Genomic DNA, 20,891 nt, shown 5'->3' on the forward strand with positions numbered 1-20,891 from the left:
ATGCTGGAACACATCAGTATTCGCTGGAGAGAATGTAGAGGGTGTGTGCTTCTACAATCTAATATTTTTTTTTTGTCGGGTTTATTATGCTATTAGAAACAACAAGAAACATTACATAGATGATATTACAGCTGACCATTCTACCTGCCTTATAAGAATCCTTTGTAATACTTGTCTCCAATATTCTGCATAATTCGCGGTGTCGGTATAGAAATTGCATCGCCTGGGATTCCAACTCCAGACTTGGGTGTAGAAGCCTTTAAACCTTGACCACTAGGCCACGGTGCTTCCACAAAAGTGTTTTAAAAAACAATCTAATATTTATGCTTGAGTTTACCAAATCTCTGTAGAAGGAACGAATAGAAACATCTAGCACTAATATGGTTTGAAAACGGAAGTCAGCATCCTATAGTAACATGGAAATTTTTCAAAATGAAATTGACTGTCCGATTCATATAAAACAACGGCGGTTGTCGACAGATTAAAAAAAAAACGAGCAGTGGTCCAGAACCTACATAACAAAGCATGACACTCTCTGCTATCTTCTATGGTTCTTGTGTTGTTTGCGAGTGGAATTACTGAAATAACAAATGTGTCAAACCTAGTACTTATAGTTTATCTGTTTTGTCTTTCGTCTGATAAGAATCTTACTACGCTACAGGCACAATCACAATGTTGCTGCTACTCGATATGCATAAAATTTAAATTATTAAGCCATGTAAACATAAAACTGAAATCTGACGTAACACAATAACCTCAAGAGTTAATAACATGAAAATTTAGCATAGATGCGTGCGAGTTATACAGTCTGCAAACATTTATTCACACACCCAAGGCATGTAGGCACCACACCAAACCAACACAAAGGGAAGATGATGATGATTCAAGTGAAAGTGACAATAACGCAACAAAGGATTTTTATTAAAAAACACCAAACACACTACTAGGTAAATAGTTATGAAGAGAACGATAAACCAAATCAAGCCGAAGCAACTTGAGAGTGCTTCTCAAGCTTGGCTACGATTTCATCTTTCGCAGCACCGACCACCTTGTCGACCTTCTCTTCACCCTTCATGTAGACAAAGGTCGGCATGGCCTCAACTTCGAAATCCTTAGCAACAGACTGCAAGAAGAAAAGACACACAAAACTTGTTTTTAAGGCCCACAGAGATTCAGTAACATTGAGTAGATTTTGTTAGAGAAGTGAGTGAGTGAGTAAACTCACATTCAATTCATCGACATCGACCTTGAAGAAAACGACATCAAGGTGCTTCTTAGCCAACTCGACGAAGATGGGTGCAATGAAACGGCAAGGTGGGCACCATGTTGCTGTGAAGTCTATCACAATCTGCGTGTAACCAAACCAAAAAAATTAGGGTTTCCAATTACTTAGATCCGGAGAAAAATTAGGGTTTCATAAATTTTCAAAATCGATTCGGACATGAACCCATAGACTGAGATCCGGAGATAAATTAGGGTTTCATAAATTTCAAAATCGGTTCGGACATGAACCAGCAGCTCATATATTGAAAACACTAGTTCTGAATCCGACAATATATACCAAGATCAATCGGTAGAAAAGTTTAGAATAAAAAAAAAAACCTAGATCTGGAGGAAAAAAAGGTACCAGCTTGTTGGATTCTTTGGCGGCCTTGAACTTGTTGTTCCAGTCATCAACGGTGTGGCAAGCGATCACTTCTCCTGCTGGGATCAATTCTGCTGGTGCGGCCATTTTTTCTCTGTTCTTTCTTTCTCTCTCTCTGTTTGATTTTGATTTTGTTTTTGATGAATAATTGCTTTGTCTTGGGGTCGGGTCTTATAGAAAAAATGGGAGGACGGTTACGGAGAGAATCTTACCACATTTTATGCCTTTTCCTCTAAGAAATGTTTATTTTAAAAATGGAATAATACTTCTATTATTTACACAAAATGGACCCAAAGGATTTATCCACCACCAACGCGGAGGAATAAGATGCGCTGATTGTGGGATCCAACGGTTGAGACTGAATCATTGTTAATCGGAATCGTCATTTGATGACGCGTGTACTGACGCTCATTGAAAAATTGGCGAATTTTCTAGAATAAATATTTCGGTTAAGAATATTGGGTGGTTGAATACGCGGGGATGTCTTCGTATTAAGTCATAAATAAAACATGTCGACATCTATCGAAGATTTACCAAAACATGTCTACCATGTTCTTACAAAACTAAAATACTCGACAGATTCAGCCATCATTTACAAGTTGATGCACAAAACAATATTTCTCAAACCGTTGGAGATTCAGAGCTCCTTATGGTTAATGTCAGAATCAAAATCAAATGAAAGGAACTTCCTTTTGGACTGCAATAACATGTTATAAACCTGATTTGTGTATCTAATACATAATTTAAAACTGTTCTTAGAAAAAAAAACTCTTTATCACTACATAGGAACTCAGCAAGTAAGAAGACAACAAAAAAAAAACAGAGTTTTCAGTTTACTTCAGGGACACATAAGTCATCAAGCTTGTGTCTGTATTGTGCCAAAAATCTCTGAAAAAAGTAGCATTACTGAGAAGAGAAACCGAGACAAAAACCAACTTCATCTTCCTCTCTTAATCCTCAATCGACTGAATCTCACCCATCATGATCCTGTTACTAACCACGTTAAATCCCAGAACCGATGAGCTTAAGCTTACCTTCTTACCTTTCTTCCCCTTTTTCTTTCCTCCCACTTTCGAAAACCCTTCATTTGCAAGGGGGGCTTTGTAATACTCTTCTTCTTCCCCCGCCTTGTTGTTGTTTCGGCTCTTCACTACAGACGAAGACAACGACGACGACACCCCCTTTGATTGAAATGCAATCTCCACTACTTCTGATGGTAGCAGGTCTTTGTAGTTGAGAAACTTGTCGATGAACTTGTGGTCTCTATCGACCGTCCCCAGATTTTCAATCAGGAGGGTTTCTGCTTCTGATCGGGACAGCTTCAGACAAAACTCCAACACACTAGTATCTGGCAAAAGAGAGATAATATCACAAAAATCAGAAACAGAATAAACGATTAACTGAAACTAGAGTGTTGTAGTGTGAACTTTTTACCTTCTGAACCAAGAAGTCTGAGACATTCGCTTCTGCACCAATCTCTGAAGCCATTCGCCTCTGGGAAAACCATAAACACATAAGAATTAAAACAAACAAGCTACAAAACTTTGGAGAAAGAAAGAAAAAAAAGGAAGCAAACCTGTGAGTTTTGTCACTTCCTCCTTTTTCCCTTTATGGGACGCAGGTGAAGAAGCTGAAACTGATTTCTGTCGATTCAGCGAGCTTCCAGCACTTCCTTTCCCAGGTGTGGTTTTGGTTCCCCAACTGTTTTGACTTGAAAGCTGAGGAAAGTCTCCCCTGTTCTCCAAAATAAATCACAGTTAGTCGACTATTTCAACAAATATAATGCGATCATCAAATGCAAAAACTTATAGGAAACTCGGGTAACAAGAGATAGATTCATACTGTTTTGATTCCTGGGTTGTTTGCTCAACTGGACCCCAGAAAAGGTCATCATCTCCCTTGGATTTTGACTGCAGGGAAGATTGAGAAACAGCCTGTGAAGGGGAGCGCGACCAGGAAGACTGAGGCACAGCCTGTGGTGGAGTAGGTTTCTGGGTGATAGGTACCGGACTAGGAGGTGGATGCGATGATGTCGTCATCTTCTCCTGCTCCCTCACGATGTCCCTAAGTGAGCTAGGTTTTGTTGATTTCTTTGGACCAGTCGACCATGCAGCAGCTGGTGAAGGATTGTTCACAGGCTCTTCTTTCCAGAGCACAAAATCTCCCAACGAAGGCCCAGAAGGAATAGCAGGCAAATCTTCCTTAACCTGCTGCTGCGCAATGCGAGAACTTTTTCCCTTCTCAATGGAACTTGCTGAGAGGGATGTATCTACAGCAGGAACCTGTGCAGCTATTTTTGCTGCAGCATTCTTTGCCCTTGCAGACTTCTTACGGTTCTTCTTTGTTTCCTTGGCGTTAATGAAGTTATCATCGTCTAGAGACTCTGCGTTTGTGGATGTGACTTGCGTATATGTGTCGCTAGAGTTGTTTCCCACTACATCCCTCTCTTTAACAACCGATTTGGCCACAACATCATCGGCCAATAAGTCACGCATGTGGCTTTGCTTACCCTTAAGGGCAGGAACACTTTCAGGCTTTACAACACCTGTTTGAGTAATAACTGACTCTCCTTGAGTCTCTCTTAGGTTGATAGGATCTGAACTGGCAACAATTCCACCCCAAGGAGAAGCCGAACCCACCGAACTAAAGGAAGTAGAAACCTTTGGAGCTAAAGCTTCTGCTTGTGCTACCCTCTGTTCTTCCATTTGAATTTCTAGAAGCGACTTTGGTTTAAAGCCAGGGGCAGGCTTCCAAGCACGTCCCGGTTGCGTTCGTGTGTTTTGCAGTGAAGACTCATTCGCACCAGATTCTTCCCTGACTGAAATAGCTTCAGAACTCGTTAGTACATTACTCGAAGGTGCAGCTGGGGAGCTCTGAATGAGGTGAGCATCATTATCTATCAAATTGTCGGCTGAATTCATATTTTTACCCTTTATCTCAGAATCATCAGCATATCCTGTTTCAGGTTGCTTTGCCTCCTGCATAGAAGACTTAGAAGCTGCCTTAACCGGCTCAGCAGACTGCTTATTACCCCGTTGCTTCTTGGACTTCTTTTCAAAAGTCTTTCGTCCTCCAGAAACTTCAGTGCTTTTAACTTCAGTTGGAGGAATCTCCACATTTAACTCATTACTTGTCTCTTTCTGTCCAGCATACACATCTTCAGTCTGCTTCTCCAGCGACTTAATGTCACTTGTTTCAAGAGTGGCGCTTTCATTGGTTGGAAAGCTCACAGGTCCTTCCACACCAAGTGTAGCACGGTAACCAGGCTTTCCTGAGTACAAGCTGTTCATGTAATCTGCAGGGATTGTTCTTTCATAGTCTGACTCTGAATCTTTTTTATGGGTATCATGGATTTGATCTGGAAGAACTGTCCTTTCACTCATCCTAGGGTCAATATTACCAAACAGCTGGTGTTGAAGGTGCAGATTATGGGTTCCGACAGCTGCAACATTCTGATTAGTGGCTTGATTTACAGAGAGAAAATCAGTTAAGTTAACAGCTCGGTCCTCATGGGAAACAGGAAGCTCCATCTGTTGATTGACCTGTGTCATACTCTTTGATTCTTGCAGCCTAAGAGCATCAAAGGATTGCTGCAACTGTCCATAAGATGGCTCTCCAAACCGTTGTTGAGGATGCTGCTGGTCAGCAAGAACCTGAGAAAACAGCTGCTGTTGCTGTCGTAACAACTGCTGCTGCTGCTCTTCTCGTTTCTGTTGGTGCTTAAGCAAAAGCATCTTTTCAAACAAAAGACGCTGTTGCTGTGAAGAAAGGGGTGTCTGAGCATTCATTTGCAACAAAAGCTGTTGCTGCTGTAACAGATTGAGTGATTGCTGTTCTGGGGAGAGCATCATATCAGGGGGTAACATGCCAACTGGATTATTTTCAATAGGTTGACCAAGTAAACCTGCCAAAGGTGAGTTCTGCTCTGGCTGCCTTTGCTGTTGGACCCCAAAGGAAGTCTGAGTTTGGAAACTTTTCACATGGTGCAAATCATCCTTTTGATTGGAATGCGACCATGCAGGAATGGGACCACTAACAGCAGGAGCAGACCTATCTTTTGCACCATGGAGGATGGACAACAAATCAGCACTTGGAGAACGGGCAGGCTGTTGAGCAGCTTCTGGCACATTCTCGGATCCTGGCATCAGGTGTGCAGATTCCCTTCCAGGCCAATGTGAATACTGACTAGCTACTGATCTCTGCCGTTCAAGTTCCAATTTCTTGGCCAAGAGATACATGTCAGCTCCACCATCAGTAACTGGTAAAGACAACCCACCAGAACTATTTACTGCATATCCTTGAACACCTGCAGGCACAACACGGAAACAGAGAAATTTTAATGAAGTTACTGGTACTGAGCGGCCAATAGTAAAACAAAGGAAATTATAAAAAACACATCAAATGTCCAACGCCAAGAGACTACCTTGAGATGAATTGTTCAAACTGCCCGACATCAACGATTCAATAAACCGATTCTCGGCTACCGTACCTCCAACTTGCTTATACCTCATATCACTTTGCAACATATCAGTCTCCCCTATCCCAGCATGAATTTTCCCCACACCAGGGAATGCTGTTGTACCGGCTGCATCAATAAACTGGCTTGGCTTGGCACCGGCAAAACCAGGTGGTGGTCCCGACTTAGCCCGCAAATGTGGCATTACATCACCAAGTAATGAAAAAGGAGAATCGCTCGGTGCACTCGCAGGACGAACTAGCAAATCTATGCCAAAATATCCAGCCTCAAACCATCCAATAATATCAGTTCCAGAAAAAGGACCTTGAATTAGACCCTGAGGATCTTTATAATAGAGTATAAGTTCTTCAGGCGAGGATGGCACAGGCTTTCTAACTTCTCGCTCCCTATCAAACACCGGCTGCCTTCTTAGTCCAGGATCTTCACCGATTTGCCATCTTGATTCCCCTTTGGACTGTGGCAAGCTCATCGCATTGCTTCCTGGATGGTTTATTGAATCTTTAGGGTGTGACCAAACATTGTCAGAAGATTTCAGCTTGTTATCAGCTGAAGGGTCATTCCAATCATGTGAGATCCTACTCGATCTTTCTCCAGCCTGACGCCATGGAGACTGGACATGATTGTTTCCCTGCACCTCGTTGCCTTTCTTAAAAGGAGCATAGCCTTCATGAGAAGCTGTAAACATGACAGAAACAATAATACTATGAGAGGCTAATAGCAACATAGAAAGAAGTCGCTTATTATATCTAGCTTTTTAACCTTTAACAGCATTATTCAAACTATTTTTTTGTTTAAATACGAGTTAAACTGAATAATATAGAATAGGACGCATCACTAAGTTCCCATATCAGCTATTTCAAACAGTTCCAAAAGAGTAAGTCAACTACGCTGCATGAAGGCTACAATATTACAGCACATACCATCAGGCCTGAACTTATCATCTGGATAGTTCCTTGTTTCTCCACTTTCATCTTTAGATACGTCAGCAGCGTATGTCATATCTTCCCTGCTTCCAGCTGGCAACAAAACATTCACTAAATTTCACCATATGTTTCATAGACGTAAAATAATAGGAAGCCTGGATGTGTTTCACGGAATTCATACCAGGCTTGATTTGCCTAGGTTGCGAAAACTCGCCTGGATTTCGTCCACTAGGGCCATCCTTGGATGTCTGAGGGGCACCACTGCTCACTATTTTTCCTTTCTCAATCCCATCCAGAATATTCTGTGAGGAACAGTTAGGGCATAACGATTAGAAAAGTAGTGTACTATAGGAAGAAGAAAAACATAAACTAAATTAATGAATACTGACCACTTCCTCAGAACTTGGAGCGCAGATAGCCAGAGGATCCGACGGCTGCTCACAAGTAAGGGAAGGCACCTCGATGAACCCATCTGGAAACTTCTCAAAAGATACTGTATCTGCCATCCTGTACACATCCAACAGTTTCATTCTGCTATATCTCAGATGGTAATGCTCTCCAGTACCACTTTCCCCTTTTTCATAGGCAGATCCAGGAGGGTGAGACTGGTTTGATGCACTAGTAAAAAGGCTTCCACCAGAACTCACCCTTCCACGCCCAGCTGAAAAGACAGCAGGGTTGTCTCCACGCCCCCTGCTGTGAGAAAAGGCTGTACCCTGCTTGTTTGGTGTTGACTGGCTATGAAGAGATTCTCCTCTTCCTCGACCTTGAGAGGGTCTCCAGGGTCGGTAATGCTCTCCATCACTAGAAGGAAGAGTCGGACCCTTCTCACGAACGACCTCACCATCTTTGCCAGCTTCATCCCACTTGCTACGAGCGTTCTCAGCTTCCTTGTCATCAGGTCCCCAGCGAGAGTTCCACTTGCTTTCACGCCGCTGCTCTGTCCCAGCATCCTTGTTACCTGAATCAGTCCACCGATCACCCGGACCACGGCGCTGCTCTGTCCCAGCATCCTTGTTACCTGAATCAGTCCATCCACGGCGCTGCTCTGGCCCAGAATCTTTGTTTCCTGAATCAGTCCACCGGCGCGGTTCCACAAACTGCCTAGAGCCCAGATTATCCCGCCGGTCAACCTTCTTGTTATCACCAAAGTCCTTGTCACCATTCCGCCAGCGATCGTTCCGGACAGCGGAAAAGGTATCCCTTTCCTCATCACGCCAACCCTCACGGCGGCCAGCTTCAACAGCATGTATGGAAGGCCGGAAAACATCCTTTTTCTTCAGATTATCCGGTGTCTCCTCCCCATTCCCAGTCGAGTTGTTTCCAACCGGATTCTGGAGGCCCTGAGGTTCCTGTTAAAGAGAAGACAGTTGAATCTAATAAGAGAATGAAATAAACAAAACGCAGAGAAAGAGAGAAAGCAATACCACAGTAGTTCCCAATCCAGCCTTGTTCTTCCCTGGTTTGGAGAGAAGCCACTGTGGTGAAAGAGGAATAGGATTGTCAGAACCCTGGATATCTGCACATAGTAGAGAAACATCATGTATGGTAACAAAGCAAACGTCTCACAACATATGGATCCACATCAACAAAAGTGCGGCTGATAACTTTAAAACAATCCTAACTGTTAACAAGCAGAGAGCTTTATCGCTTTTGCTCTACGCCTATAATCAAAACAGAGATCGATTCGAGAGAAACCAAAAACCCTAATTGAAGGGGACTCAAGAGTAATACACACTGGTTTTCAATCGACGATTCAGCATCGGAGAGAGAAGAGCTGCAATCTATTAGGATGTAGATTGTAATGGAATGCAATCGGAAAGAGATGAATGGAGGAGGAATAACCTTTGAAGATCTGGTTAGGTGGATTGATGGAGAGGTGCTTGTTGCGGTGGTCGGCGGCGGAATCAGCGGAGGAGTTAGCCATGGGAGGTTCGTTTCAGAGCTGCAGCAAATACGAGAGAGAGCGAGAGACGGCAGAGAGAGCGATAGCGGATTACGGTGAAGAGGAACTAGGTTTAAAAGACCTTACGAGGATGGGACTTAAAACGACGGCGTACGTTTAGCTTCCTTAGTTTTTTCTATCCTGCGCACAATAGCATCCTTAGTTTAAAAAAAAATATCTTTCTTCTTTTAGGTTTTAGACAGTGTTTATCCGTTGTGACAAAAAAAAAAGACAGTGTTTATCCACATCGTGTCTTGACTCGTGCGCTCACTCGGCGCGTGCTAGGCATTTGTAGTTGGATAGAGCATTCACGTGTCGTTTACGCGCCGTGAAGCGAGATGATGTGTTAGTTGTTTGTCTCTGTCTAACCATCTTTTTACCGAGTCCTTGAGATGCTCTGCCAAAGAGTGGTAAAGAAACCCTACCGGGAATTAAAGAGGGCCGAAACATGACAGGTACGGGTTTGGATTGGGTTTAGACTTTTGGACAGGTTTGTTGGGTCAACATACACAACACACCACATGTTGTGTGTGATGTCTCTCTCTTACGTATGATTTTGTAAATGTCATGATTTTTTGTTTACTTGAACGATTGTCTACATTAACTTTTTTTGTTGGTTCTTAGTTTATATCAGTTTAAAGTGGATTTAACTAGATCTGTGTTTTATTATTATTATTTTTTTATATTTATACTATTATTTGCGAAGTGATTTTTTACGATGAAACTCTCACATTAGAAGTTAAAGTTGTTAATATCAATGGTACTCTTAATGAATTTGTATATATAATTAAAAACGAATTTATATTAATCAGATTAATTTTTAATAAAATAAGATAATTTTTATATATTATGTTGTTATCTTAAATTAATTATTTATGTTATAAAAGTTAAAAAATAAGATATAAACAATTTATCGATATATTTACTATTATTGAATTTATTATATAGTTAAAATGAATTTATATTAATAATATTAATTATGTTTAAAATAAGATAATTCTTATAGATTGTTTTGTTATCTTAAAATAATTATTTTTATTATAAAAGTTAAAAAAATTAAGATATAAAAACAATATATCTATATGTATTATTATTTGAGAAGTCAATTTAATTATTTGTCATGTTCTCTATAATTATAGGTTTAGTCATATTTCTACTTAATTATTAATATTAATCAAATAATTTTAGTGATTTAACTTATAATTTATCATTATCTTGAAAATAATTAAAATATGCTAAAGACAATATCATAGCCAAACTTATACACTATAATTTAGTAATATTAAAGTATTACATATATGTTTTATACTATATTTTGGTTTAGTAATATTAAACCAACTCTATTATATATATACCTTTGTAATTGTAGGTTTAGTCATGTTTTGCTTAACTATTAATATTAATTAATTAATAATTTTAGTAATTTAACTGATAATTTATTATTATCTTAAAAATAATTAAAACATGCTAAAGACAATATCATAGCCAATTTTTTTAATTTAGTATTAAAGTATTACATATATGTTTATATTATATTTTTATTTAGTAATATTAAACCTACTCTATTTATATGTATACATATATCACATAAAATAGGATAATAATTTATCATTTACGATAAAAAAATTTAGGACAATCAAAATCATTTATTGTGATCATTTTTGAAAAAGTTGGAAAAAGATTCAAAATTATTTATATTATTATTTATAAAATAATTTGTTTGCTCTCACATTTAAATTTAGAGCATTTAAAATCTTTATTATTCTTAATAAATAATTAGATTATATTTTAATACATAATTACCCATAAATTAAAAATAAATTTCATTAGTCTGGTATTCATCATTATCTAAAAGATTCTTTATTATATATAATTAATATATTTAAATATTTTAAGTTTATTTAAATATTTTGAGTTTATTTTATGTAAAAAAATTATTAAAATAAAAATATTGAATATAAAAGTTAATATTTATTTTTCTAAAAAATAATATTAATATTTAGTTATCATTAAATATTTCAAAAACATGAGAATAATTTCATTCTAAGATTTCTGAATTTGTGATATATTTGTTTATAATTTATTTCAAACTATTAAGTTCGGAAGTGCGGACAAAATACCTAGTTATTTTATAAAACCAAAGTAAGTTTTATTTTCTAAATCCTTTATTTTGTTTAAACATTTGTAATTTCTTCTGACCATTCTCAAACTAACAATCGAAGCTACACCTTATTTGAACACAAATCCGAATATGGTCTGATATCTGAATGCCCACATCTTGTGAGTAGCATCTTTAGACAAAACAGTAATTCTAATGAACCAGTAAAAAACAGTAATCCATCGGTATTTTTGTTTTTATTTTTAACTGAGAATTTAACGAAAGAGAAGAAGAGATAAAATAGAAAAATAAACAGACTCAGAAAGTATACCAATGTTACATGGCAAGTATTTAACAAAAGGAAAGAAATCCGTTGGTGTGGTTGGTTTGGTTCAGATGAATTCAAAATTAAAAAAAAATATAAAACGAAAAAAAAAAACAGGGACGTGAGTGAAGAAGCAAAGGCTATGATACTTTTCTGATTGGGCGTGGGGAATATGTCCATTTTGTTCTCTAAACGTCCCATAGGAAAAATATTAACTCGCCAACTTTGCTTTTCCTCCTCTTCAATTGTTTTTTACACATTAACGTTGATTTAAATTACACAGCCAATATATATTTTTTTGTTTGACTGAACACAGTCAATATTTTGAGATTCGATGTTACTAATTTGTTGTTATTTGTTGATTTATGCCAAAAGCTATTCAATTCTCTTCTATCATAACTGTTCTTATCACTGACTGACCAGCCTTTTTTATAACTCCCCCTTCAGATTCATTACCATCAGGCATCAGCTTTCTTTCTTACTTTAGTTTTCCTTATAAAAAAATTAATAATTTGGTTAAATGGAAAATCACATACACATTGCGGTCTCTCCCTAATAATCCTCTCGTCTGTTCCCATCTGTGCTTCGTTTTCTCTCTGCAACAAACCGGTAGGTTCTCTCTTCTCTCCCTTTTTGTATTCTGAATCGTTTTCATGAAGAATCTCCCCAAAGTTTAGCTTTTTTTTGGCCTCAGAGCTTTTCTCAAGATCGGTTCTGTTTTGTAGTATCTGTTTTTTTTCTTCTCTATTGTTCTTTCTGTGTGTTTGTTGTTTCTCCAAACTCCATCGAAATCGATTGGTGAGTTTTCATTCATTGTGCAGCCTTCTTATTATTTTTTTGAGAATTTTCTGGGGTCCAATCAAATCAAAGTTGAGCAAAATCTATCGAAAGATGGTTCCTTTAGATAAGGTTTAAGGTTATCTCATTTGAATGGATCTCTATGAAACTTGTTCTTACGTTTATTACTCTTTTGCCCTTTGAGTTTGTGGATTGTTTACCTTCAAGTTCTGGACTTTTTTTTTTCCTCTGATATCTTTACATAGAGACTGTGTGATACTTAACTTCTTTGGTCCTTGATTTGGTTGTTGTTAGTTGATATGTCATTGTTCTTTTTTTGCAGTCTGGTGAGTTAAAGTTTTAGCCGAGATGCAGAGAGAGAGGGCCATTCTCGGCTATTTATCAGAGGCCTTGAACTTCGATCACGGTTCTACCTCAAGTAATGGTGCCATAGATCACTGGGACAACGACTTGCACGAGTACATGATTGCAAATTCTGAACCAAGTCACGAGCAACAACAAGATGAGGCTGGCTCTAGTGGCACCAAGAACGAAGCTTCCTCCAGTCACAGTGAGCAACAAAGAAGAAACGAGATAATCGACTTAGACTCGGATTCTGAACAACCATCTGCCCCCACCAATCAACATGTTCAGAACTCAAACTCTCCTGCTATTATTCACATACCATCTGTTTCGAGGAATCTGCTAATGCTACCACCGTTTCAATGGACGGAGGTAGTACCATCATCAACCTCTTCTACTGTACCTGTTGAGAGAGATGAAACCAGGCCAAGAAGCATACCAGAGAGTCGTCCCTTGCTTATTCCAGCTCCTGAGCTTGGGACCAGCAGAGATGCAACAAGTGGAAACCTGAGTGTTGCATCATCAGTATCCAGGACAGGTGTTCAACCACCATCTTACCAGAACTTACCACTTCAGCAGAGAAGAAGATTCGAAGTAGCACCTCGTAGGTCATTGATTTCTTCCCTTGCAGGATCTGGTGATGATCATCCTGTGGCCCCTCCGGATGGGCTTGTGCTTCAGCCTGGTGGCGATAACAGTCAAATGCCTCACTCGAGGGCGGGTCTGTGGCTAGATAGACAAGGGGATGATAGTGTGGCTGGGACTCCTCGTTCTTTTCGTGCCTTGGCAGCTTCAAGCAGGGGAAGAAGCAGACTTACTGTGTCCCAGGTCGGTTCATTACAGAGTTCTATGGTCATGAAGCCGTTCTTTGTTAATCTTTTTTGTTCTTCACTCAAATAGAACTAACAATGAGCTTTCCTGTTGGTCAGATGCACAACATCTTGGATGTCATGCGTAGGGATCCGAATCATAATTTACGGCTTGAGGTTAGAGTGGTTTAACAAAAATCATTTTGAACTTTTCAATTCGTATAAAATCATCTAAAAACTCATTAGAAATCAAATCATTTTCGAACTTTAAATTGAATACTTGTATTTTAAAGTTATCTTCTCTTGTTGCTTTCTAGATGAACTAACTTAATAAGTACTCTGAATGGCTTGTTTTTGTCACAGGACGTTATGCTTCTAAACTCGTCATTGCTGTTTGATGGGGCTGCTGGTATTATGCATGACCGTTACAGAGACATGCGACTTGATGTAGACAACATGTCATATGAGGTAATAATAAAATAAAAAACGCATTAAAATAAGGTCTTGTTAGCTCGTTAAAAAGCGTCACTCATTTGGTTAGTAATAAAAAACTTTAGGAACTGTTGGCACTAGAAGAGCGTATTGGAGATGTTTGTACTGGTGTAAACGAAGAAACCATATCAAACCGGTTGCAACAGCGTAAATTCAAAAGCAGCACACAAGATGCAGCAGCTCCATGCTGTATTTGTCAGGTACAAATAGATATACTAGTTGCTGGTTGTGATAATAACAAAGAAAGATTAAAATTTATGGATGGTAAAACATGGTGTGCAGGAGGAATACAGTGAAGGAGAAGAGATGGGGAGGTTAGAATGTGGGCATGATTTTCATAGCCAATGCATAAAAGAATGGCTGAAACAGAAGAATCTTTGCCCAATTTGCAAGACGACAGGCTTGAACGCTGGGAAGAAGCGGAAAATAGGATGAATGAGAGATTGTATTCAAAAGAGCTTCGTTTTTGTTTATTGTATTCAAAAGAGAATGAAGTAACAAAAGGGGCTCTCTCACAGGCATGATTTGGGTGGTGGAAAGATATGAGTGAAGGGAAAGTTGAGAGAATAAACTTCTTTTTTTCTGTAATTGTTTGGATAATTTATTTTACTCATTTGTCAATGAATTATTATGAATATCCATTGAAAGAAGGAGGAAGCTGAGTTGGCTGATGTTGAGAAGTTCCTTATAAAAGTATTGTGAATAAACAACCCATGTTGTGTTTTGTGAAGGTGGCTCTTTTTCTTTTTTTACTCAAGCTTGAATAAGCATAGTCTTGATTATATTATATACATTTTGCTTCTTTTGCTTCCCGAGATTAACCTGCTTTACCTATCCTTTAAGAGACCTTCAACATTTGAAACACCAAACGAAGTGTCGAATAGTATGTCATCCGTGAATCTCCTTTGTCTGATGAGTACCATGCGTTATAGCACCGCGGAAAGACTTGTATGTGGATGTACTTATTAAATTAATGATGCCAATAGTTATGTATATATCTTATTAATTTAGAGTCCTATGGAGTGTATTCAACTAAGGCTGAAAAATCAGATGGACTCTATGAAAATCTCATCAACTATGCGTTTGGTGTTACAATAGGTTTGGTTTTGTTCATCCATTTTATTTTAAATAAATAATTCTATCACAAACAATTAATTCTATTCACTTTTCTACAAAATTATATTTTTATTTTGTTTTACTTACAACTTTAAAAATAGAAAAATTATCATTGTTTACTTATTTCTTTTTTATTTTCTTCATATATTTTTTATATTAATTTATATTATTATATTTATATAATGTGTGTGTTTTTAATCATAACATGTATTATGTAAATACATATATAGTATTGTAGTTTAAATATGTATAATAATGGGCAAATATATATGTCCTTAATTGCTAATGTTTTCCTTATTTTAAGTTTAAAATTTTAATAACATGGCTTTAGTGAAATGTTTATTACTATTTGTGTGTTGTATTTATATTATGTCCTTCTACTAAAAAATTCCACCAAAAATTAGAAGTTAAAATGACAAATACTTTCTTAAAATTAATTGTTTAAAATATTTTAAATAATAATTTTAAAAATATATTTTCAAATGGTTAATTCAATAAAACTGAGTTTCAAAAGAATTCTTAAATTTTATGTTTGAATAACATAATTTTTTTATTTTAATACAAATTCAAAAATCAAGATTAAATACATTATATATGTATATACATGGGCGGATCCACTAAAGGTGTAGGGGGGTCAACTGACCCCACTTAAATATTCAAATCATTTGTTTTGTACAAGAAAGTTGAAGGAAAGGCCAGTTCTAGTGGTGTTTCTTGCAGGTATGACCTCACCACTCAGGTTCAAATCTTTTTTTGACCCCATTTCTGTTTATTTTTATAAAAATACAGTCCACATAACAAATTTTAAATAGACTCAAGGCCCATACATCATTTTAAACACGTATCACATTTTTATATATAGAAAACAATATTTAATCTTTAACAAAATGCGGTAACAACATTTTGAGCCCCAAATTATAAAAGTTTTTGACCCCATTAAAAATTGTTTCTGGATCCGCTTTGTTGACCTAAAGATACCATGCTAGCTCCGCCACTGACGACATGAGCCATTGCCATTTGCCAATGCAGAGAACGGAGTACCAAGAACATGTTTAATATGTCTCTAGCGACAAACAAAGACGCGAACAAATAAACGCAGAGCCCACTCTTATTAGTAGTTGTCACTGCTGGAATAGAGGAATATGATCGAACTCGAAGGAGCCAAGTATAGAAGACAAACCTAAAGCTTTTTATATATTTAGATCGGTAATTATACCATAACAAAATAATAAGTGTATCACACTTTTTTTTATTAAATATTAATTAGAATCAGACAGTATTGATCTTCAAAATATCTGTAACTTCCATCTTTATTTGCAATAGATAGATCCACCGTAATGGATCTCGAGTTTGACTTATAGTTGGTTGTTTATTACATTTTTGAAGAAAGGTTGATCATTACATATATTAACAAAACGAACAGATGAACAAAAACCAAACCATAGTCACTCAAATCTTAAAACCCTAATCAGAATTCTTTTTTCTCTTCTAAGCAGATTTTGATCCGGTTTAAGTTTTACTTTTCAGCACGAGGTCAAACTTGGTAAAGGGAGTTTAGTAAAAAATATATATATAAAGACCATATATTCATCTGAAAATCAAGTCTAAATTGTTGATCTGCACTATTAATCATTAAAGCAATCTAATATTTTAATGCCTATGAGATCCGTCAAATCAAATATGTCTCCTGCGTAACGCTAGGTTTGTAAACAACACATGTGTAAATAATCTGGCTTGTGGACGGAGATCAACCTCCTTTTTTGGTTTCATCGCAATATCGAAATTTAAATAATAATAAAACAAATACAAAGCATAAACTCGTGGCAAATATTAATTTTTTTTTAGTCTAAACATTGCATAAGTACACAAAGCTAGCATGCCTTAAACTTGCAAACCAACTCTTCCAGCCAAAAGAATTTTGACAATCAAACCACAAACAAAGAGAACAAACATGTGTGCAGAAGAAAACTATTTTGTTTTGGATCCGCGAGGAGCCACCGCCTCGGATCTGATACGTCTTCTCTTCTCCTCAGATCTAAGGAATAGAAGGTTCATCCACTCTTCTGAAGATAGGCTTGAAGATAATGATCCTTGCAAGTTCCGGAGACGATGGATCATCTTTGTATCCATCGTGATGCAGAAACTCATGCTTCTCCTAAGGAAACCTCTCTATTTTTTTGGATTTTCTCTTGGTTTTTGGTTCAACCTTCTTTATATCAATGGTGGCTTCTTCATGTTTCTCCCCAATCTTTTCAAAGGTCAGGTTTTCTTTTGACTTTACTGTTATGAATTAGTTTATAAAAGTTGGTTAAATACATCATTAATAAAATACATGCGGGAAACACGTATATTATTTGAAACATGTTAAATATTTGTTGCTTTTGTAATTATTCCAGGAAAGATTATTTGGCCAGAAGAAACATCGGCGACATTTGCATCTCTAAACGGAAACCTAGACGAGCGAGTAGAGTTAGACGGGAGAATAGAGAGAGGAAGTAAAAGATACAAAGCAATGTTGGCAGCCATGGCTTCTAAGCTTTCTTACGAGAACATTAACTTTGTCAGCTCTGTCCTTCACAACCATTGGAAGGTTTTTTTAATTAACTCTTTCCTTTCTATTAATAATCTTATTTATTAGTAAGAACTAAAAAGTAAGAACATAACAAATGCTATTTTTTGGTTAGAATAGTATCAAATGAATATAGTTTAAACATTTAATACATTAAATTAGTAAAATAATTAGCTTGAGTATTAAATTAGATAAATATTTTTTATAGGTTTACCCAAAAGTGATTTTATAGTTTTCTTCTTCTAAATAATATAAGTTTAAAGTATTTTTTATAATCTAGTTTTCCCTCGTAAAGCAAACAGCGGCGGAGGTATAACCAAAATTCAATGGAATCAAAATCGTATATTTATAAAAATTATTAGAGATTTCATGATAAACATGGGGTCAAATCCATAAAAATGAACCGATTATTCAGTATATACTGAAGTTATATGCTTATATTAAACTAAATTTAAAAATGATATGGGTCAACTGACCCCGGCCCCCCTACTTGTACATTGTTCCGTCACTGAAAGTAAGTACAAGTTTCATATTAAAATATGGCAACTGATGTGCTAGACTATCATTTAGCTCTATCTTTTTCCGTCAAATTATTAAACGTATCTTATAAGCATATGATCATGCATGATTTTCTTTGATTAAACTAACAACAAAATCAAATCCTTTATAGAGATTGATTACATGTTGGACATATAATCACAATGTTTATTATCTTCCTGACACAGATGGACTTATTGGGTTTCTACAGCTGTTGGAATGGTGAGTTCTGCTATCATTTTTTAATTAGTTAATAATGATAACTCATATAATTAGGTAAATTAACTACCGGTTTCGATTAACTGCATTGGTCCAAAAAGGCAATATATACCACGTGAAAACACTGTAATGCAGGATTTTTTTTAATATTGTTCTTTTACCAAAATGAACTTGATTCCAATAATAATTGGCGACACCACACGTGAAATCTCTAGTAATTCAATCTTTTAACCCAATTTCATCCAAATCCGAATGTAGTTAATCAGTAATGACTTCAAAGAAAATATTTAATTCATTACAGTTTATCTTCACTTCTATAAGATCATATATACCTTAACTTTCCCATAATATTCGATAAGAAAATCATATATTCTGTACTTGTATCGAATATTAAGAAGATTGCTGACAAAAATTTATATAGAGAAGATTTACATGTTTTTTGTAGTAACACATTTTTTTTTTTTTTGAAAAGCTGTAGTAACACAGTCTTCTTTTGATTTTATCAGGTTACCAGGAACAGAGGTCAACGGAGGTGATTGTCATAAAGGACGCAAGCACAGATCCGAACCTCATCGTGGTCAGTTTCAGAGGCACCGATCCTTTCGACGCATACGATTGGTGTACCGACTTGGATCTCTCATGGTGATTTTTTTTTTTTTAATTTTCTTAAATCTTCATTGATTAGTTTTGCTTAGGTTAGATATTATTCAGTTTATGCTAATCGTTCTCTTAATTATAGGTACGAAATTAAGAATGTGGGAAAAATCCATGGAGGATTCATGAAAGCTTTAGGACTTCAAAAAGAAGGATTGCCTAGAGAAGTGAACTTTGACCAAACCCAAAAAGAAACAACTCAATATGCATACTATACTATTAAGAGTCACTTAAAAGAGATTCTCGATCAAAATCCGAAATCCAAATTTATTCTGACTGGACATAGCCTTGGTGGAGCCTTAGCGATCTTATTTACGGGAGTGTTGATGATGCATGAGGAAGAGCAAATGCTAGACAAGCTCGAAGGTGTTTACACATTTGGGCAGCCACGCGTAGGAGACGAGGAGTTTGGAAAGTTCATGAAAAGTTCGTTGAAGAAGTATGAGGTCAACTACGAAAGATACGTTTATTGCAACGACATGGTTCCTAGGTTACCTTTTGACGACGAGACACTTATGTTCAAACACTTTGGGGCATGCCGTTACTATGACAGTTTCTATAGGGGAAAGGTTAGTTATAATTTTCATATTAAAATTTTATGGTCTCTATATATTTTCTTTAATTTAGTCACTCATATGATTTGAGATGGATTAAGTTTTTGTTGTGCCTTGTTTCAATTGGCACATGTTCCTAAACTTCTTTCTCAGATGAGAATGTACTTCTGGTCGGGACATGCCTCATCTCGGAAATAAGAGAGCCGGGACAGAACTAGATAACTTATATTTTATAAATATAAAACTATATTTGATATATTCTCTCTTTCTCTTACAGGATTTATCATATATATATACACTATTATGCAATAATTTTAATATATAGGTTTGTCCTAAATGAAGATTAAAAAATTAGCAACCTTGTTTTGTTATTTGCATGGATTTTCATTTAGTTGTTTCCCCAACTGATCTGTCTTCATTGCTATTGTGTAATACTAATATTATGTTCAGGTTGAAGAAGAGGAACCAAACAAAAACTACTTCAGTATCTTGTGGGCCATACCAAAGATTATGAATTCAGTGTGGGAGATGATAAGGAGTTTCATCATACCTTATTGGAAAGGTGAAGAATACAGAGAAGGATGGTTCTTGAAGTTTTATAGGGTTCTCGGATTGTTAGTTCCGGGATTATCTGCTCACGCTCCTAATGAGTACGTCAATGTTACGCTTTTGGGAAACTTATTTGACTCGCACCTTGACTAGAATTTGGTGTGTGCAGTGTGCATCGTTTCCAAATTATTTGGATAATTACTTTTTGTTCAACTTTGAATAAATGATGATAATGAAGGTACAAAAGGTACACCATTCACAAATGCAAAGCAAATTTTAAGCAAATTTTACGACTCGGCAAACCCAGAAATTCCAAGGAGTTTGGATATTCTAATGCATATAATGTAACCTTTCCTGGCTGGTTGAAATCTGTGTTGTCAAAGCTATCTGAATTTAGAGACTTTTTGTATACTGTGTCTACTTTGAATATTACGCATGCGTTAATCTTGTCCACAATTTCATTGATGTGTTGCGAGTACTCCTAGAGACATCATTAAACCCATATGTTGCCCAGTTGCTCTGTAGTCTGTTTTGGGTGTCCATCACTGACCTTAAAGAACTGCTTATCAATAATCACCATCTGCCAAAGAAAATTATTTTATTCTGTATTAACTCACTGTTCATTTTACCACACAACTCCACTAAAATGTTTGTTATCAAAAGAGTGTATTTGGAGAAAGTAAAGTTGGGGTTTAATAGATTTTGATAATTTTCTTGGGTTTCCAACTAAAATCAATTGGTAGTAAATGGATTGATCCAAATTTCTTTAAATATTATTTATGTCCCATTCATATTTCTGATGTGGGATTTTTTCTCTAATATTCTCCTTCAAGATAATG

General features: G+C 36.6%; 4 protein-coding genes across 5 annotated transcripts; 2 read left to right on the plus strand and 2 right to left on the minus strand.

Annotated features, from left to right (window-relative positions):
* Positions 1-761: 761 nt before the first annotated feature.
* LOC108826202 (thioredoxin H-type) lies at positions 762-1,885 on the minus strand. The gene is made up of 3 exons (XM_018599588.2): positions 1,628-1,885; positions 1,226-1,348; positions 762-1,123 (listed from the first exon to the last, which is right to left on the minus strand). Exons 1-3 carry the CDS (start codon positions 1,730-1,732, stop codon positions 980-982), a joined length of 372 nt encoding a protein of 123 aa, XP_018455090.1. The 5' UTR covers positions 1,733-1,885; the 3' UTR covers positions 762-979.
* Positions 1,886-2,321: 436 nt separating this feature from the next.
* On the minus strand, positions 2,322-9,066 carry LOC108826200 (protein ESSENTIAL FOR POTEXVIRUS ACCUMULATION 1). Of its 2 annotated transcripts, none has more exons than XM_056994034.1 (10): positions 8,891-9,066; positions 8,476-8,564; positions 7,435-8,397; positions 7,227-7,347; positions 7,043-7,138; positions 6,069-6,797; positions 3,488-5,951; positions 3,222-3,379; positions 3,080-3,139; positions 2,322-2,993 (listed from the first exon to the last, which is right to left on the minus strand). In XM_056994034.1, the coding sequence occupies exons 1-10, from the start codon at positions 8,970-8,972 to the stop codon at positions 2,596-2,598; spliced, it is 5,160 nt and encodes a 1,719-aa protein (XP_056850014.1). In that variant the 5' UTR covers positions 8,973-9,066; the 3' UTR covers positions 2,322-2,595. The 2 variants fall into 2 exon arrangements, with proteins under 2 accessions (XP_056850014.1, XP_018455088.1); XM_018599586.2 differs by having other exon boundaries at positions 8,473-8,564.
* Positions 9,067-11,805: 2,739 nt separating this feature from the next.
* LOC108823349 (probable E3 ubiquitin-protein ligase RHG1A) lies at positions 11,806-14,525 on the plus strand. The gene is made up of 6 exons (XM_018596529.2): positions 11,806-12,022; positions 12,534-13,381; positions 13,483-13,539; positions 13,726-13,830; positions 13,920-14,054; positions 14,137-14,525. The coding sequence occupies exons 2-6, from the start codon at positions 12,560-12,562 to the stop codon at positions 14,287-14,289; spliced, it is 1,272 nt and encodes a 423-aa protein (XP_018452031.1). The 5' UTR covers positions 11,806-12,022; positions 12,534-12,559; the 3' UTR covers positions 14,290-14,525.
* Positions 14,526-16,856: 2,331 nt separating this feature from the next.
* Positions 16,857-20,497, plus strand: LOC108826106 (triacylglycerol lipase OBL1). The gene is made up of 6 exons (XM_018599483.2): positions 16,857-17,228; positions 17,367-17,560; positions 18,265-18,298; positions 18,802-18,937; positions 19,035-19,518; positions 19,954-20,497. The coding sequence occupies exons 1-6, from the start codon at positions 16,922-16,924 to the stop codon at positions 20,203-20,205; spliced, it is 1,407 nt and encodes a 468-aa protein (XP_018454985.1). The 5' UTR covers positions 16,857-16,921; the 3' UTR covers positions 20,206-20,497.
* The last annotated feature ends 394 nt before the right edge of the window (positions 20,498-20,891 follow it).

This window comes from Raphanus sativus, chromosome 9 (assembly GCF_000801105.2).
Source record: "Raphanus sativus cultivar WK10039 chromosome 9, ASM80110v3, whole genome shotgun sequence".
Lineage (NCBI taxonomy): Eukaryota > Viridiplantae > Streptophyta > Magnoliopsida > Brassicales > Brassicaceae > Raphanus > Raphanus sativus.

Coding starts and splice junctions, on each gene's coding strand:
- LOC108826202 (XM_018599588.2), bottom strand. CDS start 1,732: ATGGCCGCACCAGCAGAATTGATCCCAGCAGGAGAAGTGATCGCTTGC. Junction 1,349..1,627: donor CCAAAGAATCCAACAAGCTG/GTACCTTTTTTT, acceptor GGTTACACGCAG/ATTGTGATAGACTTCACAGC. Junction 1,124..1,225: donor TCGATGTCGATGAATTGAAT/GTGAGTTTACTC, acceptor TTCTTCTTGCAG/TCTGTTGCTAAGGATTTCGA.
- LOC108826200 (XM_018599586.2), bottom strand. CDS start 8,972: ATGGCTAACTCCTCCGCTGATTCCGCCGCCGACCACCGCAACAAGCAC. Junction 8,565..8,890: donor ACCTAACCAGATCTTCAAAG/GTTATTCCTCCT, acceptor TACTATGTGCAG/ATATCCAGGGTTCTGACAAT. Junction 7,348..7,434: donor CTCCAAGTTCTGAGGAAGTG/GTCAGTATTCAT, acceptor TGTTCCTCACAG/AATATTCTGGATGGGATTGA.
- LOC108823349 (XM_018596529.2), top strand. CDS start 12,560: ATGCAGAGAGAGAGGGCCATTCTCGGCTATTTATCAGAGGCCTTGAAC. Junction 13,382..13,482: donor GCAGACTTACTGTGTCCCAG/GTCGGTTCATTA, acceptor CCTGTTGGTCAG/ATGCACAACATCTTGGATGT. Junction 13,831..13,919: donor TAGACAACATGTCATATGAG/GTAATAATAAAA, acceptor AAAAAACTTTAG/GAACTGTTGGCACTAGAAGA.
- LOC108826106 (XM_018599483.2), top strand. CDS start 16,922: ATGTGTGCAGAAGAAAACTATTTTGTTTTGGATCCGCGAGGAGCCACC. Junction 17,561..18,264: donor TCCTTCACAACCATTGGAAG/GTTTTTTTAATT, acceptor TTCCTGACACAG/ATGGACTTATTGGGTTTCTA. Junction 19,519..19,953: donor ACAGTTTCTATAGGGGAAAG/GTTAGTTATAAT, acceptor TATTATGTTCAG/GTTGAAGAAGAGGAACCAAA.